General features: G+C 36.0%; 2 protein-coding genes across 2 annotated transcripts in view; one reads left to right on the forward strand and one right to left on the reverse strand.

Annotated features, from left to right (window-relative positions):
• Positions 1 to 2,348, forward strand: part of PDE6C (phosphodiesterase 6C) — a 42,710-nt gene extending 40,362 nt beyond the window's left edge. Inside the window, exon 22 of the mRNA XM_068951161.1 lies at positions 72 to 2,348. Coding sequence (XP_068807262.1) covers positions 72 to 142 — 71 coding nt within the window. The 3' untranslated portion in view covers positions 143 to 2,348. The remainder of the gene's footprint in view (positions 1 to 71) is intronic.
• Positions 1,595 to 27,882, reverse strand: LOC104146038 (protein FRA10AC1). Its single transcript, XM_068951163.1, has 14 exons — positions 27,750 to 27,882; positions 24,003 to 24,079; positions 21,933 to 22,025; positions 21,806 to 21,851; positions 19,772 to 19,848; positions 18,995 to 19,078; positions 18,431 to 18,515; positions 13,050 to 13,095; positions 8,433 to 8,546; positions 7,378 to 7,420; positions 5,799 to 5,923; positions 5,169 to 5,207; positions 3,690 to 3,774; positions 1,595 to 3,248 (listed from the first exon to the last, which is right to left on the reverse strand). Exons 1-14 carry the CDS (start codon positions 27,780 to 27,782, stop codon positions 3,206 to 3,208), a joined length of 990 nt encoding a protein of 329 aa, XP_068807264.1. The 5' UTR covers positions 27,783 to 27,882; the 3' UTR covers positions 1,595 to 3,205.
• Positions 27,883 to 27,960: the final 78 nt, after the last annotated feature.

Here is a 27,960-nt window from a genome sequence, read left to right on the forward strand (position 1 = left end):
AGAAAAAAGAAACGGAGAGCAACTGAAATGAACAGAAAATATTCACATTCCTTTCCTTCTCTGTTTTTTAGCTGAAAATGCAGCTGGAGGAGGTGGCGGAGGTGGAGATGAGGGAAAATCCAAAACATGTATAATTTTGTGATACATAATCTCAAAGACACTGTTTCTGCTACAGAAAAGACACCTAGAAAGAACTTCAATGAGCCCCAGTGGATTTCTGCTTGGCATAGAATAGTACAGATCAATCTCTGAACAATCCTCTTAAACATCTGCCATTTGCTGGAAATAATTTTTAATTGAGTAAAAGAAACAGCTACAATTAAAAACTGAAAAATCAAAAGACAGAGGAAAAAATGAGTTAACTGTGAGGTCTCGATCTTATTTCATGTCACAATTTATACACAATATTTTTATTAAAACATGTAACTTCTGCACCCTGTCCTGAAAAATATAAGTAATTTTGATAGATCTTATATGAAATTACTGAATGAAACTTAACATGCAAAATTAAATCAAAAAATTGCAGATTTCATAACTTGTGTATTTAGATTTTTATATTATGTGTATTTCCATTTTATGGAATTGTGTCCTTTTCCTTACTACTCAATACTAGATACAATTCTAGAGGTAAACATTTATTTCATTTTAGGAGAGCTAAAAATAATTCCCTGGCTCATCTCTATAAGAAGCAGGTCCATGGTACACAGTCTATTTCTAAAACTACCATGGATAAATCTGTAAATTGTATCCATAGCTTGGAGAAACCACTCCTTTGTTCATGTGCAAGTGGCTCTGCCCGTGGTTCCTAAACCAACTGCCTTTTATTTTTAAAAACCTAAAAAGGCAGGCCATAAGCATCATTTAAATGAGAATGTATTGATACCTATACCAGTGTTATCTACAGCAGGCTCTACATTCAATGCCGCTTTAAAAAGAGCATGTACCCATGATACACTCTTTTAAAATGCAATAAATGGACAGAATTTTCCTGTATTTGAAAACCAATGAATAGGCATCAGTTTAATTTTGGGAAGGAGAGGATAGAAGTAGGCCATGTCACAATTCACGTATCTCCCTTTCCACAACTGCGTGCAAATTAGCTCTTTGTAAGGAACATGTCTTCCTACAAAAACCTTCTGTCCTTGAAGAATGACAGGGAGCACTCCGTACCTACTACTAAGGTCCCATGAAGCTGGCTCCTCCTACAGATAAAGGAAGGAAAATGGCTAGTATATTAAGTATGTATCTAAGCATTCAGCGGATCCAGTCCCATGCCTTCCTAAAAGGAGACGGATATCAAATGCAAAAGAGCAGAACTACACAGTTTTTTTCTCTAAAAGGATCACTCTCAGCATCTAGGGAGAAGGGAGAAAGATTTGCCCTACTATACACCCTTCTAAGAATGCTCTACACACATACTGCACAGCTATCAACAGAAATTTTTTTAAAAAGGACACAAAAAGTTTGCCACTTATTATGTCCTTACCTATAACTGGCCCAAATCTTTTATGCAAACTTAACAATGCCATAAATAATAGGTATCATGTATTATTTTCTGGACTACATGTAGATACAAAAGAAAGCTATTCCAAGGTTGTTTCATTATATAATTTTATTCAAACTGTATTAAATGATGTATTTAATATGTATACTGTACCATTTTATAACTGTGTTTTGAAGACCCAAAGAGGAGTTAGTTACTCAGAACACATGCCTAATGTACAATACTTGCAGCAATAGATACGGCAACACATTCTACAAAGGCCCCTTCAGGCAAGTTGCATGCATGTAAGCAGATTGTTGCAGATTGGATTTGGCTCTCAACCATGCTTGCAAGATGACAGAGAATTAACCTTTAAATCCATCTTCTTACCTAAAGAAGCCTTCGTACAAGCCTACGTTTATTTGTTACTCAAGGACACCCTAAATGCGTCCTTGTACTGTCATCTATTATGTAAGTACAAACTGTTAAAAATGTAATTAATATTACTTGTAAATAGAGTTCTCTATTGATATTCACGTGACTGCATGTAATAATATGTTCATAAATACACTGCAACCACCTCTACTGTTACGTTTTCCACATCAAATATTTATTGTGACATCTACAGTGGAAAGTATTTATCAAAAATATATTTTATACAACATTAACTTTCTTCAGATTGTTTAACATGAACATTTAATTCAAAACAAATTTGTCCTTCATATCCAAAGTAATTTTCATCTGACAAAGAAAATGGTCCCTGTAACTATTAATGTGCAGACTGTTTCTTTGGAAACATACAAAAAAATGTTTAAAGTTGTGTTGCAATTTGAATAGGAAAATAAACCCACTAAGATTCTCAAGCAATATACATTCTTTACTTGTATATTTAGGATTACACTTCAAGGAAGGATTAACATTTATTCAATGCTAAGGAGATCAGAAACCACAGATAACAAACCACGTGTACATCTCCAGCAGCAAGCCACACGTTTTATGTATTAAATCAAAAATTTAAACAGGTAACTGCATTTTTATTAATGAGTGGGATTATTAGTCATATCATATGATAAATAAAATATAAAACAATGTCATAACGAACTAAAGGTGACTAAGGAGTAGGGAAGGCGTTTCAGATATTTACTTAATTCAAGTGAAAGACATACTCGATTAAAAACTGAACTTCCCTAATAGCATTTAAAAATACTTACACAGACTAATATCTGAATATTAAAGACCACATGACCAATAAATTTAAGTCTATTAACTCCTGTTTAGTAAATTAAAAATATTAATACATTAAAGTCTATGATTATAAACTGCTAATAGACTCTTCCAAAACGTCTCTTAAACAACTCTGGCAAAAACTAAAGTTGGGGATAAAATAAAAAGCAGCCAAATTCTGTGATGCACTGTCAATAAACTACATTCTTATTTGTTTACATCCTTCCTCTTTTTAAGTTAGGGTGCAATATCTTTTACACTCAACTGAACAGATTATTTCTTGTATTCCATGAGTATACAGGCTACAATAAGAAAAAGAAAGTTTTTAGGCCTGAATCCTTCTACAAAGATACTCCACCCAGATGGTCCATATGGAGTGACTGTAGAAACGGTACACTGGTAGAAAGCAAAAAGTCTCTGGTCCTTAAATATGACTGGATTTCCAGGCACTCATCTTGATGCGCCAGGAAGAAAATCAGCCTACATCCATTTCAAGTTTCAGAGAAACAAGTCTTGAAAATACTCATCAAATTCCTCCTCCCTATAAAAAATAAAAATATGTCAAAGAATGTTCTGCTTTTGATCTATTAGGAGCTAATCTTTTGTACAAAAAAGGTTCAGCAGATTCCCAGTTACAATGTGTACCCAGTATATAACATTTTGACTTGTTCACTCTGTTCCCATACCCTTCACGTATCCCTCTGTGCAACAGCAGGGAGTTGACTGTTAGGATTTACTTCTAAGATATGTGACCTATCTTGGCAGCAGTACGTTAGCGGCTTGACACAGCTTTTTCTCCGGTGTGTCTCCTCTTTTTACAAGAATATTCTTAGATTCACTACAGGGAAGACGATTTAACATAACTTTACATGTCAGAATATTCATTAAAACATTCAGGAAAAGTCTCTACCTTTGCCGTTCGGAATGGTCATAATTATTCAAACTTTTACCAGATATAAATTTCCTAGTTGACCAAACTAACCGTGATTTTTCATCTGGCTCTTGCAGAGGACCTTTCCAAAAGTCTGCATCTGAAGGACCATCTTGCACATCACTGTTACCTGAATCTGTTAAAAAATTTAAACTGCCTAAGAAATTAATTTTGAAAGAATTTATCACATTTTTCATCCAGGTGCTTGTTTGCTAGCAGCAACATTTAATTCTAACCACAAGACTCAACCCCCCTCCCTTTACTTTGTATGAAGTGAAAGTGAAAAGATTTGCCAACTGTTATTCAATACAACCTCAAAATGACTCTTAGATATCATTAACGGATATCTAGGCCAAACATAATAGGGATCATGACAAAACTCTGATCCTTATATCAACAGCAACATAGCACTTTGTTCCTAAAATTAAAGATTTATAATCACATATCCAAAACCGTAATACAATTTCAAATCGTGGTATTAAATGCATCAGTTATTCTACTTCCATTTGAATGACAAAATTTATCAACTGTAATGTATCAGTGAAATTGTAAAAAATATGGGTTTCTGAATAACTGTTCAGTTTAAGTATACCAAGGGAGTGACAGAGCAAAAAGGTCCCTTTATTAGAAACATGCCCTGACTTGAGAAAAAACTTGAGAAAAAACAGAACTTTCCTGACAAGACAGAGACTTTAGATATGGTTTGAGTCATAAGACTTTAGGACTTCCTGCATCTGGCTGGGAAATAATAGGTTTTGAGGACTTTCCAAAAAACATATAGCACAGAAGAGCAATCAATAAAAACACTCAGGCCCTTCTAGATAGCCTGCAGCAAGAATTCGTAGGATCAAGAGATGGGCCTGTTTCATCAGAAAAGACGCTGGGGCTGGAATTAGTGCAATATAAGGATAACCACCACTAAGGAGTCACTGAAACTCTGATCTCTTCCACCTGCAACAGGTAGGTCTCTACCTGTACTGTACCTGTACCAGGTACTTCGGGTGGTAACTGGAACAGACTTTGGTTAAAGTATAGGATATATTTGGTATGGTGTCTTCTCCCAGTGCTCTCCTCTTAATATTGTGGGTAGCATGCATATTAGTACTCTTCCACAACAGGAATTAGAGTAGTTATTAATATATTAGAAAAGTATTTTCCATAGTATTACACAGCACATATATGCATACCTTGACCCAGGCAATTACTAACAATGTACCTGCTTCTGCACCCACTACTCTGTCCTGAACAAACTGACCCCTTATTTTTCTATTTCCACTGCGTTATATCCTATTTTTCTTCCTTCCTTAGGCTTGAAAGATTTCCTTCTGAAAATTCCTAACAGTTTATCTCCAAGAATTTAAAAGTAACTATTTTTTGACTCTTCGTATCTCTGCTTGTTTTCACACAACTTTCATAGCATTTTATCAAATATTAACACTGCTAGTAAATAAAGCTAGAACCAATGACAATTGAATATGGTATAACTTATTGAAAAAATATACCAAAGCAAAAGATATTCAAATACTTTACCTTTATCAGAACTATCTGAATCTTCTGAAGAAACCTGATCTACAAAGAAACATGTAAAAAATAAAAAGCTTATCTTAGTGTTTCTCATTTTCTTAAAATGTTTACAAGGATATATTTATCACAATATAGTACACATAAGCATGTGCACATGCATGCACACACCATTAATTCAAAGACAGCAAACACTGAAGCAAAGGCAATTTTGTTTTTTTTCGCATGAGTTCAAAGGTCATCAGTTCAAGCTCAAATACATTATCCCAAGATCTGTGGTGCAAAAATGGTTATCTTACATTACCAGAAAGCTTTCAACCCCAAAGCCTCAAAGAATCAAGATACTTTACAACGCCTTCTGGCATGCAACATCCCAATTCTTAGACCAATGCTCCTTCCAATTTTTCCTATTTTTTGAAAGGCTCTCCCATTTCTGTACGTTGTAAAAAAAAGTTTTTTTTTTCAAATTTACCTTTTTTGTACACCTCAGAGATTTTATTTAACTAAGAAACTTACCTTTTTTCACTACCAGAGTTACACAGTCCAGATACATTTATATACCTAGAGCTATGGCAGAGCTAACATCCAACATGTTTCTTTGAATATTTTCACAACAAAAGGTTTAAAATTTAAATCTACCTTTATGGGTCTTTTTTTTGGACTTGCTTTTTGTTGAACAAGATAATTTTGTCTTCTTAACTTTTGGTTCTTTAGAGTTCAATACAGCTGTGCCTCTTTTCTTCTTTGGCTTGACTTCTTTCCTCCTTTAAAAAATGAATGTTTATCTTCTCTATTATATGTATTCCTCAAACAACAGTGTAAACCTTAGATATCTAATTGAGTCAAACAGTTGTCATTCTTTCTGAAAATTATTTACTAGCTGAAAATGCAGTTTAAAATTGAAAGTGTTATGGAAATACTATAGGCATATAGTTGAAGACAAAGGTCAGGAAATTCTAAAGCTGCTAAAATGACACTGAACTGGCAATCAAAGGTTAAATACAGAAAATAATGTTATACCATGTACCCACTTTATATTGACATAGGTTGAAATCTTAAATTTTTTATGTAGCAACTTAGTTTTGTGCACATGTAATAACAAAAATGGAGTTACTACAATTTCTTGTATAGTTCCTTATCTGATAGCGATAAAACCCGAGGTAGAAGAATCTTAAGCCTAAGAACCTACCACAGATCAATAATCTGTGTATTTTATTTTCCGTATTACTTATGTGGGCTTACTGTGTAACAACAGACAATTTTTTTCAGGCTTGTCTGGCCAAAAACAGTCAGGGAAATTGATTCAAAGGGAGTATTACTCCCTCAAACTGACAAACAGAAAATAAGTTTGATCATTCTTATTCAGAACTAAAGTGATTTTGAAATGTCAGTTCCAAAAAGAAGGCAAATCAAACTAACCTAATTTTTTCTCCTTCTTAATTCTGAATATTCATCTACACTTAGGGCTTTAATTAAATTTAATAAGAATTAACTTTTAAAATGGTTTAATTAACTTTCTTGAATATACCCACATAGAAATAGAAATAATAGTTTCATAACTCCAAGGTTTCCCTGTCCTGTGCTCCTCAGATACTATAGCAATGGAGGCATGCAACTACGAACAGCTAAAACAGCATCAAGATCCAGAAAACCATACAAACTGCATATGAATAATTTGATAGTAAGATTACAATAAACAAAAATCAAACTTAATGCACACATTTTATAGGTTAAAAATTTAGTTTTTAGTTTTCTCTATTTTAGTTTTCTCTATTAATGAGTGATTCTCTAGAACAACTACTCAAATTCAAAGTTTCAAATCACAGCTACATGATTCACACATAAAAATACTATTTTTTAGAGCAGGAAAAGAAAAACATTTTCCAGATCTACACACAAAGCAACAAGGAACATGGAAAAGACAGTGTTTTGCATAAGCTTCCAGAAAACAAAAATAATCACTGAGCTAAAGCCATGGTAAGGAAACTTTGAAGGGGGATTTTTATAGTTCTTATAGCTTTTTTGGACTTTCGTTAGTGCAAAAATATCTCACCCTCAAGTATATCAAATCAGTGACTTCATAAGAACTTCAGAACAGAATCTATTTCAGCATAAATTTTCTAACCGTCTATCTGAAGATTTTTTCCCTATTTTTCAGTTAAGCATAAATGTAACCTATTAATAATTCAGTCCCCATATTTTCAAAATATTTCATTACCGGTGATGAAAGTTAAGTTTGTAGGAACATTCTGGACACAGTCCTGAAAAAAAAGAGAACAAGAAGAACATTACAGCCTTGTATTTTAACAAAACTTATTAATAAATTTATAAAACTAGATATAGCACTTTCTTCAAATGTTATTAACTTTTCCTCCAACATAAAAGTAACATTGTAATTGCAGCCACGTATAAGAAAAATAACATGTTCAAAGTCTTCAGTACAAATCTAGAGTTTAATAAATTTGGAGGAAGATCACAAGTTTAGCTCTGATAACTCTTCATAAGAAACTAGCAGTGTTTATCGCGTACTGATAATACATTTTATGGATCTTTGTGGACAGATCAGATTGTTCTACAATTATACTGAAGAGCCATGAATCTCTTATAGCTTCTCCAAAGAGCAAATGCTGCCAAACAGAGTGGCTTTTTGCAGACAAAAGAAAAACGCCATTAGTTTCTTTTACAGAAAGTATAGGTACTCTCTGATATGGTTAATTGAGCTTATGAACATGTACTCGAATAAGAAGATCGCACTTAAGAGATGAGAATGGAAAGGAATTAATTTAAGTTAAAATTTTGGGGAAAAAATGTAAGTATTAAAAACAGAAGTAACTGAGCTGAAAGACAACAAGACAAAAGTTGTCTGTTCCAAAGCCCTAAGGACTCCTAAGCCACATAGCTTAGGCAGCGGCAGTGATGAAACTCATCTTGCAATTCAGTACTGTCCACTAAAAACAAACAAGCTTATTTACATAATAGCTTATAATCAAGTATTCTAATTCCATTACATTCCAAATCATACAACATTAAGTGCTAAACCTGTAACAACTTTGTCATATGTAATGATAGCAGTCGTTCTCTCCAAACCAAGACCATCATACTACCTGTAATTAATATAACAAAATGATCTCCTATATAGCAGCATATTTTCCATTTCGCTTATACTAATATAATTATCATCGAGTGTCATGCTATACCTTTTAAAGTACAAGATATTTGTCTTTGTTTAAGTTTACATATTCTTGAAGGCCAACATAAGAAGAGCAGACTTACTCAATTTCACAAGGGCATTTCTCTTTTCATCATGCTCAACGTAACCAAAATTCACCTCCCAGCTCTTCAGGCCTTCTTTCTCATCACAGTGCTTATTTCCACAGGAAAACTGACCTTTAAAGAGGTCAAAAAAAGCAAATCACGGTTCAATGATTAACATGCATAGGCTTGGGGTTGTTATTTTCAATTTTGCTCAGTGTTCCTTTTTTTGATTTCCATTTCTTTCAAAGAAAAAGGCCCCAGAGCTTAAAAAAAATAAAAATCTAAGTTAAGGAACTAGTAAGAGCTAATGACAGCAAACAATCACACTTGTCTCATACTGCCTATTTGCAAAGAAAGAACGTACCTTGAAATTTTACATTATTCTAGAGGATGGAAGATGTTCAGAAAAAAGAAGCATAATATGGAACTCTGGAAAAACTTCTAGTTAATAATCAAAGAAAATGAATGTCACCAGGGTATTTTCTATATCCTAAATGATTACTTACTTAGCAGAGGGTGATGGATCAGAAGGTGTAATTCAGACAGTCATCTTTAATGACATCAAACTACTCAAAGTACAGTGTATATACACAATTAAGATGTCCATATTCTGATTACAAGTCTACCTCATCTACTGGACAAACAATTTGTATGTTAATGACTTTCCAGAAACACTTTTTTTTTTCTTTCAAGAAAGGAAAAACAATATTAAGAAAGAAAAAAAAGAAATGCAATTCTATGAGAAAGTAGGCAGCAGCTTCAAAAACTTCTGGGGGTTTATTACATTAAATACAATATCAATTTTAAAACAATTTACACAAAATGTATGTTGTTTACACAGCTGTGTTCCCAATATAGCAGTTCTGTGCAGACACATATATTTTCTCTGCAGAGGACTAATATGTATGCAGAGCTGGTGGTAAGGCTCTGTATTAACAGGCTCACAAGCAGGACTGTTTGTGAAAGATTAACCTCAGAACATTCTGTTTAAGCTGCTAACCAGTGGATTGGCACCGTCCTCAGATACTTCAGTTCTGCCATGTAAAACTACTTGCAATGTTAACACTTGAACCAAAGAAAACTGGGCTCCAATCAAAAAATATTTTGAAATTAATATGCAATAAATATGTTTAACCTTATTTAAGACAGAATATTATCAGGAGACGTTTATAGCAGTTATAAAGAAGAAAAACTATAAAGAGAAATTTATCCTCATATAAAACTTTTGGGAACTTAAGCATTCTCTGTTAATTTCATGTCTTCTAAAACAACTCCCAAACCAAATCCAGAAAAACAGGCATAGAGAAAAAAGATACAGTAGCTTTATCATTAGCTGCTCTTTACAGTATGTAGAAATCGCTTGTGAATATTTCGCTTTTTGCATAGGATATTTCACATTTTGCATGTGAGACTGGATATGTTGACAAGAATGAAGTTGGAAGGGTGCCTTCAAGACTGCTAAGTCACGCAATGAACCGTTGAGTAAACCAGAACTTAGACTGTGTATACCACCATAATTCTGTCTCCTTATACACTTACTCATATTTTATGATGGTCTAAATATTTGAAATCATGGTATTTTTCTCAACAGACCCCTGCTCCATACTGTATATACGTATAGAAGCACCAGACTTTTCTTATCCTCATCTTTCATGTTACAAACCCTGCAACAAACCTTGCCTTGAATACAGGATTCTACCTTTCCTGAGGCTTTTTCCATAATATTTAACACTGTAGTATAGCTGAATGTCATAAAACCATTTCAAATATATATTTTTGCAAAGAAATAAGAGATCATTATAATCCCCATTTACAGACAGGGAACCTGAGTCAGAAGGAACTACGCATCAGATGGTTCAGTACTTGAAATGTGACTTTGCCCACAGTGAAATCTCTAGTTCCCAACTAATCTCTGGGTTGCCTATAAAATGCAGCGTTAGATGTCCAGGAAAAGAAGACACGGAAACCAGTGTGCTGAGTGGACAGTTACCTAATTTAATCAGCAAGAAAAATGTATATCCTAAATCACGTTTGTGTCTGGAGTTTTGTCACCTTGCTATGATCTGCCAGAAAATTACTGCCTTCATTTCCAGAATTGCAACTCCTATAACCTGGTTGTTAAATTTTTGCTTTCCAAAGCTCTTAGTTCCTTCTGCTTCTCACAGTAAAGCAAAATAGGTGGAAAATACAAGTACAGACATGAAAGTTAAATGAAAATTAAATATACTAAGGAAATCTGGAAAGTCAAAAGACTGAATTTAAAAGATTTTGATCAAAACTCAGGCATACCAAACTGGTACGTGGACACACAATGCACTAACCTGGGTACTGATAGTGTGCATATTTTCCATGGAGGAAATTACAGAGAAATAATAAACGGACACAAATTGGGAAGAACCTTTGCTCAGATGAGGCAAAGCATATTATATGTATATTTATGTACATATAAAATAGGCTCAGAAAGACATTACTATCATAGAAGTGAAATGTTAGTTCAGTGAAACAGTGAAAAGACACAGGGAGATCAATTTGCAGATATTAAATCCTAAATTGTCCAGTAATGCATATCTAGCCTGCGTATTTTTATTACGGAATCTACTATCAAAACACTAAAGAAAAAAATAGGTAAGTAAAACCCAGCAAATATATCCACATGTTCAGCTTTCCTCTTTCTGCATATTGCTGGAAGTCCCCATTTCACTTCTATCAAATGAACTTGTTACCTATCTTCCTACTGAAAGCTTGTCCACGATCTCATTTTCCCTCAAGTACCTTTTATTTTTTATTTTCACGCCATGCCCTGCTATTAGTGTTTTGAAAGTAGAGGAAAAAGTACTTAGGAAGGCATGTAAAATATATATTTGAAATAGCTTAAAGCTTTTCATTTTAAGGATTTATTTTCACTCATGTGCTTACTATTCACTATTTTACAAAATTTAAAGTAGGAATTCTAAATTAACTTAAGTTAAGGACATCCATTTTGTGGAACCCTTTACTAAGGCTGGACACAAATATTACACCATTAACTGTCATTAAGACTACATTTCATGTTTATTGAGATACAACAGAGATCTTCAATATGACCTTCTTTCACGACATTTATGAAAAAAGATTGGAGTGGGAAAGAAGAGAAGAAAAAAAAATCTGGCATTGACAATTAGTAATTTAAATGATACCTTTCCTTTCACTCATCCTAACCCTCCTCCTTCCCCATCACCTGGCAAAGACATGGAAAACAAAGCAACTAAATGTCAGTAACCCATTCTTCTCTTTCCTTCTTAACATACTCCAAACCATAATACAACTGGTTCTCACCCCTATTATTTTCACAGCTTAAATAAGGTACAAGCTAGCGCTCTCTTTTTTCAAACATAAACTATCAACCACTGATAGCTGAACAAGCTTCCTATTAATACTTTACTATAGTTTATTATCAACAATTTATATTACTAAATTATACTTTAAAAAAAGCAAAAAAAAAGTTAAAGATTTGGTTTTTCTTAAATGACCACTTCAAAGAGTATTTGAAAACACCTAATACACTGGATTACGCTGAATTCTTGCGCCCCTTAGTGGTGAAAGGTACTATTTCTCAATTCTTATGTTCCAGTTGTTCTAAAATAAGCTTTACACTTTCCATTAGAATTTCATTAAAAAGGCTTTAAAACATGTAATTCTGCACTTTCTCTCATATTTTTAAATATGTACTAGCACATAGTAAAAGTATAATACAGCTTGAAATTCCTCCCCATGACAACATAATTATTCATAAATTACTCATTTCCCATTTAATTTCAGTTATCTTCTTGAAGTGTTGCGTACAGTACATAACCATATCAAAGTTAGCTATCTGCTAAAATAATTCTTAGTGCTGAAAGCAACATAGGACTACAACAACTGCTATCTTTAGGAGTTTTGAGAAGTATTTATAGATTTGAAAAAATCCATTCATATTCACACTTATTCCTGTGAAACACGGTATCAAAAATTTAAAAAACAAGTGTTGCATTTCTAAGTTCTTGCAATTTGTTACAGAATTACAGAACCGTAGTGATCAACAGTATCACTCCATTCAATTTTCTTGCATGTGCATGCATGACTTCTGAAAACAGGACACGGATATGAATATTTCCCTTACTGGAATAGCAATATTTCCACATAATATTCTTGCCTGTTCAGTTACTTGAAAAAGTCCATGCCCCTAGGCCATGGAATGGGATCCCAATAAAACATCTGTAAGAACTCACATGCAGAAACAGTCACAATGAGCTACTGTTTAGAAACAGGTTTAGGAGACATGGCCACCATTTTCACGGAAGCTTTCAAAAACAATTTAGTCTGAAACAGACATTACACATGGAACTCAAACTAAAAAGTTAGAAATTTGCAAAACAACACTGGAGAAACTGTTAAGAAAAGGATCTTCTGAGGAAAAAGTATTGGGACACTAATTAAAGGTAGCAAAGACTCATCAGGTAATGGAGAGCTTTTGAACAGAAGCAGCTAAAAGACATGTCCATGAAATTCTACATTACCAAATGCAGTATGATGGTGTCAAACAATTATAATGTCAAAAAGCAGCAAGAAACACAACAGTCAAGGAGAAATGTAACATAAAATGAAAGACAGCATTACCTTTTCCTGAAACTACTTCTTTCTCATGTCGCCATCTAAATCCAAACTGTTACGATAAAAAACAAAATTAAGTTGTGAATAGTCGAAAGTGAATGTAAAGATTAATTTTAGTGAATTGCTATCCTGTACCTGCGTTCATCCATTCAGTTCTGGGTAGTAAAATTTTATTCCTTTCTCCATTAATTAGAAGTACCTCTGATTCTAGTTGTCAGAAGGGTTCCAGTTTACTCATGCAATTCACGTTCCCAGAGATACTGATAAATACTGAATTAACAACATTCTGAGAGGTTTCAGAGCAGGCAGAAGAACAAACTGGAAGTTAGGAAAGCCTGACTTCACCAGATTCTTCATTGTAATTCTGTCCACACTAAAAACTGAGAGCACTGGAATACTGAAAAAGCATAAAGGCAAATTTCAGTGCCTCACCTTTCATAACCTAAAGACTAAAAAGAAAGAGAGTCACCCAATTAAGTTGTATTTCTCTTTACATTGCCTAGAAACGTCACATGAAGATAATCCATCTACTACTTTTGCTTTCCAGTAGAATCTGCTTCATCCTCTCAAATGGCAGTGAAGCCTAGAGAAAACATCAAAGAGGGAGCAGAGCAAGAACAGCTTGGGAGAAATAAAATTATTTTCATTAGCAATTAGAAAGAGGGGATAAAACTTCATAGCATACAACTTGTTCAAAAAGGGTATCTGGTAATTTCATTTAAAATCCATGAAAAATGCATGACAACGAGATAAAATGAAACTTTGCTCTGTGAGCAAAGCACATAAAATCCAAGATTTCATGTGAAAAGACAAGGGGAAAAAAGGGTTCTGAGGTCATAGAAGCACACCCCTTGTATTATGAAGTTTCTATCTGGGCACCCAAAGTCTGAACTTACACAAACGTGGTTTTTGTAGGTTCAGTGACATAAATTCTATAATAAACGGCATTTATCTGAATTGATCTTAATCTAATTTTAATTATTCTACAGAAGCACAGGTGTCTGTTGTTGTGTGTGGTCTTTACTGTTGTTCAGGAAATGTTGTTCATGCAACAGGACAGAATCCTCACGTGAAAAGAACTATGCGGCTCAAAGAACACTGAAAACATAGGGGACCAAAAGTTTTGCCTCTTAAGAATATGCCATGCTCATGTAAATTCTTTGCACCTTAATAACCACAGCTGGAAAACTGAGCAAAAAGAGATCAGTAGCCAAACTAGTTTTGTCTGCTCCGAGTTTCCCCAAGTCAATATATTACATAGAAGATGCTTATAAAAGCTAAAAATCTGAACACCTATAAAATATTTGCCTCTTGGTACCAGTCCACTCATTTTGGAACTGGTGATATAATATACACTATGTTTTCATACTTATTAGTTTCACCGGTAAAAAAACTGCAGGAAAAAAACCTTCTATACCATACTCCATACGATGACAATTTGCTAACAGCTGGTGCTTAGTCTACTCTACACTCTGCAACGTGGTCTAAAAAAGTACCATTTTAACCACTCACGCTTCAGTCAAACAAAAATTTAAACAATTGTATAAAACAAGAACTGTGCTGAACAGCTCCTTGGAAACAGAAGGTAAAATATACTTCACAAAGGTAGGACTCATAAAGGAATCCAGATATCACAGTTTTTAAATCTGTTTTTTTAAATAAACCTCCACAAACTAACTTACTGGCAATCACTTAACACAGCTTTGCAGTACATTTCCCGGTAATACAATTAGTAGCAAGGCAGTCCAATTACAATCCTGCCGATGGTCTATTTGCAACATAAAAGTTCACTAAAAGGAAAAGAGGGACTCAGAACCACCTGTGGCATTCTTCACAGCAAGCCCACTTTACAAGTTGGACAAAAGCCGTCCTCATGTGCAATTCATTTCTGACAATCGTTCTTCCACCAACTAGTGGAAAATGACAAAGAGTGCCAAAGGCTAAGAAGAAACAAATAAAATAAAAACATAAAGAACAACTGAAGTCCTCTAACTAATAGCAGGAATGCCAGGAACTGCTGCAATACCAGGAACTGTAGCTGAAACTACACAGGAAAATTAAAAATCAGTGCAGGTTCTTGAAGTCAGCCTGCAAAATAAAGGAAACCAGAAGCAACATCAGCGAATGACAACTATTCTGCCTCACCGTCTTTGACGAGTGAGTTCAACACGATCCTAAACGAGTTATTTTTCTATCTGTAAGGTAGACCAAGACCAAGTAGTACAAATCCAAAACAGATCCTTTACAAGAGCATCAAATGCCTAACTTAGTAAGAAATGATAGTTTAAAAAGTGGAAGGCATTTTCATATCCATAAACAGTAAAATTCCCAAATTAAAATGTGGACTGCTTGAGTAATGTTGGCTTGTAACAACAACTAAGATGTCCACAGTCACTTCTTTCAGGAAAAAAAGGAATGTATTAATTAGACAAAACTCTGAGGAAAAATGCCACAGATATTTTAAATCTTTTTCTTCTCACAGAAACGCTGACATCTCTTCCCTCCTGGCAAACAGTGACAAAACTGAATATTCTGACGTTACAAAGTAGAAGACAAATTGGCCTAGAAATCTGAAAATGATCTGGAAAGACCAAAAAGAATTTCTATTTAATGACCAGGTGTCAGATAGTTTTAATTTCTTAGCAACTGAGAGACATTTCCAATCCTTTAAGCTACAAAACAAAGCACAGAGACAGCAAATAAGAACCCCCTAGGAAAAGTGAGAAGTCAGAGAGAAAAGTACACTTCTAGTCCAATATCTACCCAAGTAAAACTTAAGTGGGGAGCACTCTCCTTTACTATACAGCAACGCTGACAATAAAACTGAACTATCTGACGATAGAGATGGTCATTTATCAGCCTCAGAGCTTACAGACAGATACGCAGAGGTTCAAATACAACCTTGACCTAAAAGAACTCTTGTCTAGGGAAAATGCAAGCAATAACAGACAAACAGCAGGAAAGAACTGGAAGAGCATACGCTTCCAGTGTCTATAGGGACAATTAGGCTCATATCAGAGGGCCTCCTCGGCATTGCTCGCTCAAATTAAAAGAAAGACTGCACGCCCTAACTACGTAAAGAAGAAAACAAGAAAACATTTAACCTTCTACATGCAAGGATCCTTGTCTACAAAGCCTAAGTGGCGGGAGAGTGGAACCATTTAAGAAAATTAAAACCAAACAAAGGCCCTAGTGTTCGGTTACCACTCTGCCAGAGACGTTTCTTTAATCTGTGCATCTTCATGGTCTTGAGGTAAGGCCCAGTTTGGAAAGAATGACAAAATCTTCACAACTTCATAAAACATAAGCTTTTGCCTCTTTTTTCCCCCCATATTTAGGCTACTAAAAGTCGACTGTGAACTTCTGTTAGGATTGCAGGTGTGTAATTTTAAGAATATCATCAAGTTTTTGAAGCCACACACAGCAGGTCTATGTTTTCTTATGGTTTTCTTTTGAGCTTTCATCTTTGACAAGTTGCTCTGCTGATTCTTCAGACCTTGAGAGGATCCCTGCCACAGAACTGATACTTATTATTCAATGGTTAGGAAAACAATGCATTTTGTCAGAAGAAAAGCTCTAGATGAGATTTCAGTCGCAATCTCTGTGCAGAGGTCTGTAGAAGAATTAGCTGGCTAACGGATTTTGGCCCATATCATAACAACTAAAAGTTGTGAAAAGACGATGAGTATGTACGTGCAAGTCTCAGTGTAGGCAACACAAAAAAAAAAAAAAAAAAAAACTGATCTCCAACTTTAAATTGACATCCCCTAACAGGATATGGAGCGTTATCAACTATCACGTGAAAGGCTGACCCGCTGAGAAGCCTGTTACCCACCCTGCATCTCTTGTAACAATAGCACTGCAAAACACAAGGCATGTGGGGCTAAAGATACCCTAGTTCCAGTTTCTGGAAATACAGAAAAACAATCAAGGCAGAATAAACCTGAAACCACAGACTGCATCCCATTGGTGTGAATGGGAACTGATTAACAGCCCATTTCTGACTTCCAAGAAAAATACCTACTTAGACATCTTTCTGTACCAAAAGTGGGCAAGGCTAAATCAGTAGGTGACAAGACCTGGAGAAAGGACTCGTGCATAGTCATACCATATACGAGAACAGAAAACTTAACCTAATGTAAGAAAACAAATTACATGATATATCAGAGTTCTGCTGAAATGGAAATTCAAAGAACAGAGATAACAAGACTCATTCTTATTAGCATAAACAGAAATGGAGAGTGACCTCACAAAGTCAGGACAGTCGCATCTGAGTCTGAAAGGGAAATACTGTTCACACAAGAAAGCAAAAAATAGGAAACTGGGACAGAACAGTTTCCCACCAAAGATAGCAAACATATGGAAACTTGGCACAGCAACGAAAGAAACAAAATCTGTAAGTAAGCTCAAGGGAAACTCAGCTATTTTTTGAGGGGGGAAGGGATTGAGGGAAATGAAATAGCTATAGGAAAATAAAACCACTGCAAAAAGGGGGAGGGGGAGGGAGAGACATCTTCAGTATTTTACTTTTTAATTTTCTTTAGAAGGCTGTCATTTTTTCCACCTAATATTAGCGTTTAAGCCCAGTCCTTGCAAATACTTACCAGTGAATATCATTTTCAATACTACAAATAGTCTCAAAGTACTATATAGACACTCTTTGCAGGGCTGCTTTGTTACTATGTGGTAACAAAACACTAATCCATGTTTGCGTTCAGCAACATTCTTTGCAAAAATCATAAAACAAAATGAATGTATTCATTTTGACTAAGAGGTTAGTCAGTCAAAAACTCAGAAAAAACAAAGGCCGTCCCAGTTAAGAAGGAAAAATGGTGGTGGAATTTGGCTGTTTCTCTGAAGAAATTCTAGTTACTTAAAAAGAACATACAAATCGTATTTCCATAAAAAGAAAAGAACAACCAGCAAGAGAAACTGCTGCTGAGCATGCATTTTCAAAATGTTTTCAGCCAGCATTCAAGTACAAAACTCTTTTTAGACCTTTTTTTTTTTTTTTTAAAACAGTAACATTCCCAGGTTTTTCTTAGGTTTTATCTAGTGCTTCTCTCTAGGCAAACCTCTCTAGCCTTCTCTCCCTAACCTCTGCATTTTCTGCCGTTCCTTGAACACAATATACCTCTTCATAAAACACCATCAGACAGAAATGCTTCTATTCCCACGCAAGCACATTTTTGGGGCACTGACAATGCTTGTATTCAAACTTTCTACTGCTTATTAAATAACTTTACAGTTTCTCACAACTCTCTTACTAGGGAAGGGGTAACTAACAGTCTGGCTTCACAACACGCTACCATGGGAAGGCAATTTAACAGTAAATATCTGCTTAAACACATTTTAAAACCAAGGTGATTTACAGTACTGAAGTGTACCTTATTCTCCTTGTATCTACTAAGATCTGCTATACAGTATTCTTTGAATAATTTATCATAATACTTCTTCGCAAGCCTCTTCTCCCTGAAACAAAAGGCATTATTTTTATTAAATACAGAACATAATATAATTCATTTTACGTTGCAATAGCACTAGCAAGACAAGGACACATTGTTCCATCTGAAGAACACAGGCTGCAAAGCTAGAAACGCAAAGGAAATACACTCAATGAGCTAAGGAGCAATTCCCAAAAAACCGGAAAATACTTCTAAAGTATATCTATACCACAAAATAAACTGCGATTTTTCAAACTACGTTTCCTTCACAGTTTTCAGAACAGTCATTTGACTCTCAGAGAATGCACAAATATTTGTTAGCTTTCTGTCACCAATTAATTTTGCCACTAAGTGGTATTACTGTACTTCCTAAAGGTCCTTCATTTTAAAATGTATTAAAGATCCAAGAATGAACACTTAAGTATGCACAGTAATTCTTAATAAGGACACCCCAAATTTAGTACAAAGTGATCTAAAAATAAGATGTCTTATAAAAGTTCTAGTTACCAATTCATGTCTACTTCATCATCTTCTTTCCACAGGAATCTATGGTTTTCTCTTATAACATCAAGATCCGTCTTGTCATTTGCTCTATAAAAGGGCACCTTTTTTTAGTACAATATAGCATTAAAATGAAAAGTCAGTCACACAGTAATTAGACAAACATCCCTATTTCATAGTTTTTATCTCCAGCTCACTGCATAACAGAATATACTGCCATTGAATAGAAACTATTCAAGTAGATATTACAAGCTGGTATACCTTTTCACAAAAACAAAACAAAACAAAACAAAAAACAGTGGCAAATAGCCACTGAAACTGTGGATGACTTGATTCTGTCTGAAAATACTTTTTAAGAAAACAGTTACGTTAGAAGGCAGTTATGTAGCGTTCTGAGGGAGGAGATTGTTATTCTGGACAACGGAGAGTAATTCTGCACGTTTCACAGTTATTCCAGATTGATATGCTCAAGGTACTGCCAGAAATTTCTCAATGTACCTTCCTAAAAATTAACGTTTACCTGTCATCTTTCCTTTTACATAACAAAACAAGAAAAATTCAGCTCACGGCAAGTTCTTCTAAAAAATAACGGTGCAAAATGAAACAAGACAGTCAACAGTTCTGTGTTTCGGAGATTTACAATTACTACAGTTACTCCTTGTGAACAAAACCATTAACAATTTGATATACAAAAAAACCCCTTATATTACAGCATATATTTAACAGCTTTACATGACAGAGAGGTTTGGGGGCAGTGAAGGGAAGCTTGCTAATGGTTCTTACCTGGAACGTCGGAAATCCTCCCTTTTGCCACCATAGTATAAAATGTAGTCATTCACAAACTTTTTATGTCTTTCATACTGAATAAAGTAATTAAGGATTCAGTTTCAGTGCTTGACTTCTTCTATTTTACCACTCGTTTAAAACTAAGAGAATAATAAACGTTTTTATGAAAATATAACCGAATAAAAAACAAAACAAACAAACAAACAAATAACAGAAAGAAGCTTTTTCCTCAAAAGCAGTTTAGTAGTTTCCAGAAAGAAAGGAGTTAACTAGCAATTTTCACTTTACAAACTTTTATAAAGGTTGCATTTCAAATATAAGAACTCAAGGCAATTTAATCTTTAAAACCCTGTTCACCTGCCAGACATTTATAATCTTCTTTTTTTAAAGATGCTCTATAAGCATACACATAGAAGCTGGGTTCAATTCTTCTGCTGTAATTTGGAATCGAGCTTATTGGTAATGCCATTTAGGTTTAAAATAGTATGGCTACCAAAATCAAATAATTTATTACTTTTTAGCATTAACATAAAAATAAAAGTTACCTGCTTTAGTTTGACTCTGAATCTGAAAATCAAAGGTAAATATGTAACGCTTTTCTAACGCTTTGGCCTTAGACACATGCTTTGAAACACATTTTGTACCACAATAGGAGCCAACATATATAACTACTTATTTGGAAAATAAGCAACTTCACATATCAAAACAACAGATATATATGGTTATTTAAAAACATTTTCAATTAACTTGTATGGTGTTTACGAAATAATAAATCAGGAAATACATTATCTCCAGGGACATATCCAGGCAACTATTATATCAGTGTGAATAAGAGTAATTTTTAATCAACCTACTATTTTGATATGAATTTGAATAATTTTATTGAGAAACCACTTTCCAAAGAAAACTCAAAAATAGTACATTTAGTATATATTTTCTGTTTTTTCCCCACCACAAACAGAAGGAACAGAACAGACAATTGTGAAGCAAGCCCAGAAGGTATAACTGGCACAATTAAACACATTTAATACAGCATACTATTTTGTACTGCCATTTGATTTATTAAATACTGTAATAACTGTAAAGGTCTTAAAGAGAAACCACTCAAAAACATTAGCAGAAACTCATAAAAGAGACTCTACACAACAAGTCACGCAGCCGCTCCAGAATATACGGGCTCTTCTGTGGCCAGTGATAGTCTACAATCTCAGTGAGACTGATTAAGACATGTCCCCTTTCCAGGCATGAGAAGGTATACGTAGCTCCTGACCAAATTCAAATGCTGGTTAGGAGGAGTTACTTTCTGCTTACTTGAATTTTCAGACTAAAGCAACTCTTACCATATTTAATTTATTCTGTACTTGCCTATTTAGTAACTTCTACCGCTGAAGAACAGCTGTTTAAACAAACAAGGAACTGACAATATTTTGGATAAACCTAGTTAAAACGTGTAATAGCTGTCCCAGGTGAAAACTAAATAAAAGGGGAAATTCTGTAAACTAAATCAAGCAGCAGTTATAAAAGCAGTTACAAATGATGCATGAAATACAATTAAGAGGTTCAAAAAGAAAGAACTAAAATAAAACTACACGTGATATGAGACAGGCTTACAGCAGAGCATCTGTAGAAGATACTACTGGAGATAATGCTGCTTTAAACAGTCTTTTGAATTAATTAATGTGTTTCTGTATTTCAAGTACAAATTTATTTGTCCAAAGATAATAGCAGCCTTGTATAGAATTACATTTTATGTACAGTCAAATGAAAAGGCAAAGCCTCTTTCTGCCAGTCTAAATAAATGCACTGTATAGTAACTTAGTCCAGAACAAGACAACTGAGCACATAGGAAGAGTGTGGAAATGCCTCTTAATGGGCTGTTTCGAGGAACTACTAAGTATCTGATGCTACACTGTAAATTTCTGTGATAACTGAGAAATCTGAAGGAAAGTTTCCTTGACAGAAATATTTCACCACAGTGGAAAACCTGTCTCCCCATCTTCAAACTTGAAGAAAAGTTTAACAGAAGGATACAGCATCCATAGCTATCAAATGAAATCTTCTTTTTCTTGCTTCTTCCCTGTTAATGACAAATATGTTTGAATAAAGCTATCTTCACATTACTGAAAAAAAGTCTCACAAGAGTGAAAATAAAAGATACCTATCCCATTCTTCAGCTGCAACTTGTCTGTGAGCCACATTGCTTTGTTTTGGTTTTTGGAATGGCTTGACCAGAAGGTCACCTTCCTGTACACTGAGGGTAGGGGGAAAAAAGGGGAAAAATAAGTTAGTCAAGAACTTTTCATAAGCAATAAAACTTCTGTATGCCAAAGTTTGCACTAACTTGAATAACAGTAACTGTTATAGCGCTACTTTTACGTGAACAAACCAAATCTCAGAAGAAACATCAGGTTAGACTGTACTTCATTTGCAGGACAAATCCAGAAAGGCACTTGCTTACAGTTAGCATTTAGAGAAAATTGCTTATAACGGCACCTCTTGATTTTTATGAACGTTACCACTCTAGAACCACACTGAAAAATCTCCTCGGTTTCACTCTACTTTTAAAGCCACGTACAAATCTAGGCTGCATAGCCAAGTTAAAACAGGAAGGACAGTATGTTCATAGAAAAAAAGTGAGTGTTAGTAATCATGTCCCACCCTCTCATGATAATGTCTTGACACTTCATTAACCACCACTGCTTCTCTTAGTGTAGTCACAAGAACTGCTGATTTAAATACTGTCTTGTGAACTGCATTTGTCATTCGGCAGCTAAAAATACTTCCAGTATTTGACATATTAATGAAAAGTTAAATATAAAGTGATGTACTTTAACTAGCCAGAGGTATATTTAGTTAGTTTCAGTCATCACTGTAAGTGAAGAAGAGTTTACCATAATTACTAGCTGGCAGAAAGATAGTCAGAAACCTGTATAAAGCAAGCCAGGGAATTTATATTTCAGTCTGTGAAATATGGGACACTAGAAACTAAGCATATTGTATGCTCAAAAGGATCAGTAGGAACAAAATTCCCATAAGGAGACTCTGAAAAACAGCAATATGCAGAAGACTTAAGACTACCGTTTTCATTAAAGTGAAAATAAATACAACCATATTGCAAGAAAAGGATATATATATATATATGCAGCAAACCCACATTAGAGTCCTACAGGGAATCAGTAGTAGTGTGTCAGAACAAGGGTAAAGATGGTATTTTTGAAAGGCTCCTGACAGTTAATAGCAACCTAGGAATAGGTTCCTAGGAAGTGGAACGCTACAATGTAACGGCATTTGCAAACTAAAACTGAACAAAAACCTTCACTGTTTTAATGCAGAATGCAACAGCACAATGCCTTCTATTATCCCAGTGATTAAGACACTGAAGATTTTGCCCCAGAATGCATTCAGACACTACAAAACCCATTCTTCCAATGGGCTGAAACACTACAGAGGAAAGCATGCAAGCGTCCGAGGAAAGTTTCCAGAAAGCCTTCTTGAATAAAGTCCAATTACAGAGCAAGGAAAAGACAGAAAAAGGTAAGGAAAAAGTGATGTGTAAACATAAACAAAACGTTCTGTATTGTGTGCAATGTGGCAAAGGGCAACAGTGCCAAAAAATAAATACATTTAAAAAAAACAACTTAGTAATAGAACGTGATTAGACTACAAAATTCAAGATCACTAATTGTGTGAACCACTGAAATAACCAGCAAAGAAATAAGAGATGTGCAGTTACATTTCAAGGATTGAGTACAACTTCACCAACACAATTCCCAGCTCTCTTGATAAATTAAATAATAAACAAGCAGTATCAGCTCTTCATTTCCTTCAAGCACGTGTTTTATTTCTAGAAAGCCTGCTGCCACTTGGCCTTTTTTTTCTTTGCTCTCTCTTAGCAGTTCCACGAGTCCTGACGAACTGCAGTAAAGTGAACAGAGCAGACAAATGCCAGCAGTTGATGCTAACGCTTGGAAAAATGAAGCACACTCAGCTGTGCGAACTGAAAGGCAGACAGACATCAGAGGGACATGGCAGAACTGATCCTTCTCAGGTGCCCTTTGGAGACATGCCCTGGCAAACCTGACATAAGGAGATGCAGAAAGCAAACAGATAGGTTGATTTTTCATAAAACTTTTCAACACTAGACTTAACATACTTCGCATAATCTTCTATACTATAGGCCATCTACATGGAATACACAATGCAAAGTGTTAACTCTGTAGTACATTACCTTCTAGTCTTTTGCACAGACTTTTCTCCATTTTCCTCATCACTAAAATCAGAATCATAGTCACCATGGCCATGTACCTGAAAACAGTAACCAATAATGCAGTCAATACACCTGTTAAAGTAATATGGACAAAACTTAACTAGAAATCAGTACTGTGCATCATGCACAAGCAAGAGAGCGAGTGAGTGCAAATACTCTCATACGTCCAAACCAAACACAAGGGACAATGCAGAGTATTTTCCAAATAACACAGGGCAAAGGAACTGTGGTTTCTCACAGACTTCACTAGTCAAAAAACACTTTATAAATAATTTATGTACAGATATTCCCATATTTAATCTTCATGCAAATGCAGATAACTAAAAGACGGATAAACATCTTTGGCCTTTCTTTTCAAACAATCCCCCTTATGTAGGAAAAAGGTGAGTATTTTCCCCCAGGAGCTGCTCTTTTAGAAGCCTGGAGGACAGTAAATGATGTGCTCACATTAAAAACAAAGATAAGAAAAAAAAGTTTGTTGGCAGTGGTACAACGTTATAGATCGCTAGATCTTACATCGGTAGTCGGAAAGCTGGTTGTCATGATAATTAAAATACCAAACAATAAGATTTCTGGGAAAAACACAAGGTCTAATCAGCACCATTTTTGCAAAGAACATTCATACTAAGAAATAAACTCTTTTATTCCACACGCTTTGGGACTACAATGTCAAACTAATGGATATAAAACCACAAAATATCGCATATCTTAACGTTATCAAATTATCAAGCGCTGGTTGAACTCCAGATCTATCATCTCTGTTTTTCAGGGCATAGTTACACATCCAACTCTTTCAGCAGAAGCCACTGCTAAAGTAGACCAACTTCCCTCCCAATCTCCCTCCCCGCTGCTCTTGCACTGTCCTTCCAGTTGCTCAGTTGCAAAGGTTTGAGAAACTATAGGTGAAACAATCAAAGAACTGATCCAGGTTAAAAACGATCCTATCCAAAGAAGATTATTTTAACGCAGATAAGTTCCCTGATACAGTTCACCCAGAGCCCCACACCCAGCTATGCCAGCCAACTGGAGGGGTAGCACAGGGACAGGACAACTAGAGCTGGGAACTGCTTAAACTGGCACTGACACCAAAAAAGCCTTTACATAACTGAAACATTTACATCATTAGAGCTAACAACAAGAGAGCTGGTTACTACATAGCTGCATGCGGAAAGGTTTGGCACATACTCTGCAAGTATCTTGGTAATTCCTGCTGTGGACAGGAACAGAAAGCCAACGTATTTGATTCAGTGTTGTTGATTCCTATGTTTCCCATAATCATATTCCTCCTCAGACAAAAAACAGAAAATCTGCAAACTTCCTCTTGAAAGTGAAAAAGAGCTTTCCAATAGACCTATAGGGCAATCAAATAATGAAATCAAAGCTCTTCCACCAATCTGCAACTTCTTTGTTGTGACTTTGTTTGTTTGGCATTCAGATGCTACTATAATAAAGCAACAAAAACAGCAGCATCGGAAAGAAAGCAAAAAGGCACCATTTCCATGAACTTCAGAGTTACTTCCAAGATTAAGCTTTGGACAGAGTACTTCAAAACAATTAATTTCAGAGTCTTGGGCAGTATTAGAGAAAAAAAAAAAAGATGCAGGAGCCTAACTACAGTAGCTGAAAAAAAGACGCATTGTTAGGGACGATTTTGATGAGGTTCCTCATCTGGATGCAAAGGGTCAACAGCATCCTCTGTTGACATCAACAATTGTTCTGCATCGTAGAGACTATGTAAAACACTATCTTTTCACTGTGATGCTCAAAGACTGTGTTTTTTAAACTCATTTTTATTTGTACCAGATTTTATCTTTTTTTCTTGCTTTAACACTATCATGTTATTTACTTGAACTCTCCTAAAAACAGATATCAAATTGCCACAGCTCTCATAGAAGTACGCATTTGAACAAACGCAAATCAAAAAATTCTAATTTGCCTTTACGTTTTCTATTTATCATGAGACTCATACAAAAAAACAAAACAGTCAAAAAAAGAAAAGGGCTGCAGATGTCTGCAGTGCTCTGGTGTAAGTGGGCCTCATGCTCTTAGCAAAGAGCAGCAACGGTGCTTAAGTTCTCTCAGCACGGTCCCATGATAATCCACATTTCAGCAGCAGGTTTCACAGCTGAGGTATTTCTAAAAGCAAGCCAGTCACTATTTTTATTAATGACTCTTATGTGATCTCTATGAAAAGCTGAATACATTATGAGTGTGATTAAACATATGTGCAGCAAGTATTTTTATGCTTGGCTTCTAAATCTTAAGAATATGACAATAATACAGGAAATGTTTTACATAGCAAAAATAATGCTTCCTTTACATTGAAAGAAAAGGGGAAAAGTCCTCACTGACGCAATGTGTTTGAAAGTCAACACGAGACAGATAAAATATAAGAACAGGCAGAAAAAATCTTGAATAAAAGGAGAGAAAGGTTCTTCCAAAGTGATTGCCCATGGATGATCAGCCCCAGGAAAGAAGTAGATATAGTCAGTAATCAGCTCCCAACTGGCACAGTTTAAGTTCTCAGGAATTAAAAAAAAAAAAAGATGGTGCAAGAAAAGCCACTCCAGCAGAAGCATACTGCTAGGGGCTCTCAGGAGCTGATGACTGCCTTTTTGGAAAGCTGTGCCTGCAAATATAAGGGCAAGTATGGCTAAATACTGGGTCCTGAAAGGCTGTTCTCCTGCCAGGACAATCATCACAGCATCAGGCTTTCCTCCAAATCACTACAATAGTCAACGATACATTGGGGGGAAAAAAAAGAAAACTCACAACCGAGGTCCTGACACTTGCAGACCACTCCTCCTCCAAAGGCAATAGCCGAAGAGACAAATACTGTTCTTAAATTGTATTTTTACATTAGCAGTTCCACCGCTGCTGGAAGGCGTTCGTGGACAGCGACTGAACAACTGCCGAACTAACGCCATATGATGATACCAAGATGAGGTGACTTGTAGGTAAGACATAAAAATGAACTCCTTATCTGTCAAAGAATCTCATCCATGGGCGAATGCTGCCATTTTTTTTTTTTTTTAATTTTGGAAGGACACTGTAAACATACACCTGTCTGGTGTTGTGAAGTTTACTCGCTCAAGACCTATTTCGCCCCTTCCTCACAAAAAAATAAAATAAACAAAAAGAAAGCAAGCCGAGACAAGTAAAAGGTATTTAACTGTAGTAGAGGACAGGCAGCAACCAAAGCCTGGGCTTCAGGAGCCGTCCCGGCTGAAAGGCAGGATGCGATGCAGTCGGGATGGCACGCTTGACTGCAAAGTACTCTTCCCACTTGGGGAACAAAAATTCACAGTCAAGTTTAATTAGTTTTAAACCCGCTGCTCCTTTCAAAAGGAACTACGTCTTAAATAAAGCTATTAACATCCCTAACAAAGGGGGGGGGGGAAGCACCCATAAAATAACCCTCTTTTGCGGAGCTTTATTAAAGGGCTAAAACTAGAAAAGACAGAAAAACCACATGGAAAAACGGCCCGCGTTGGTCAGGCAGCACCTCCCGAGCGACTCCCAGCGCCCGGCCATGGCGGCGGGCCCGTCCCCCGCCCGGGCCCCGCCCGCTGTTTACCGCCTCGCCCCGGCCGCGCTAGGCCCGGCCGCGGGACCGGCCGCCAGCGGCCCTTCCGCCCGTAACACAGCCCCATCGCCGCCGCCCGCCCCGCTCCCGCCCTCCCCGCCCTCCTGCCCGGCGCCGCTCACCGCCGCAGAGAGCAGCAGCTGGTTCGGCACCATGGCGGCGGCGGCAGCTCGCTGGGCAGGCGGGCCAGGGCCGACGCCGCCGGGCGCTGCTCCGCGGCCTGCTCCCGGCAGGCCCTGCCGGAAACGCGGCGCAGAGGCGGAGCAGGGCCGCGCCGGGCGCTGCCTTCCGCGCCTGCCGGGCGCCTGCCGGGCGCGGGGAGCCGAGCAGCGC

The sequence above is a fragment of the Struthio camelus genome, chromosome 7 (genome assembly GCF_040807025.1).
Source record: "Struthio camelus isolate bStrCam1 chromosome 7, bStrCam1.hap1, whole genome shotgun sequence".
NCBI lineage: Eukaryota > Metazoa > Chordata > Aves > Struthioniformes > Struthionidae > Struthio > Struthio camelus.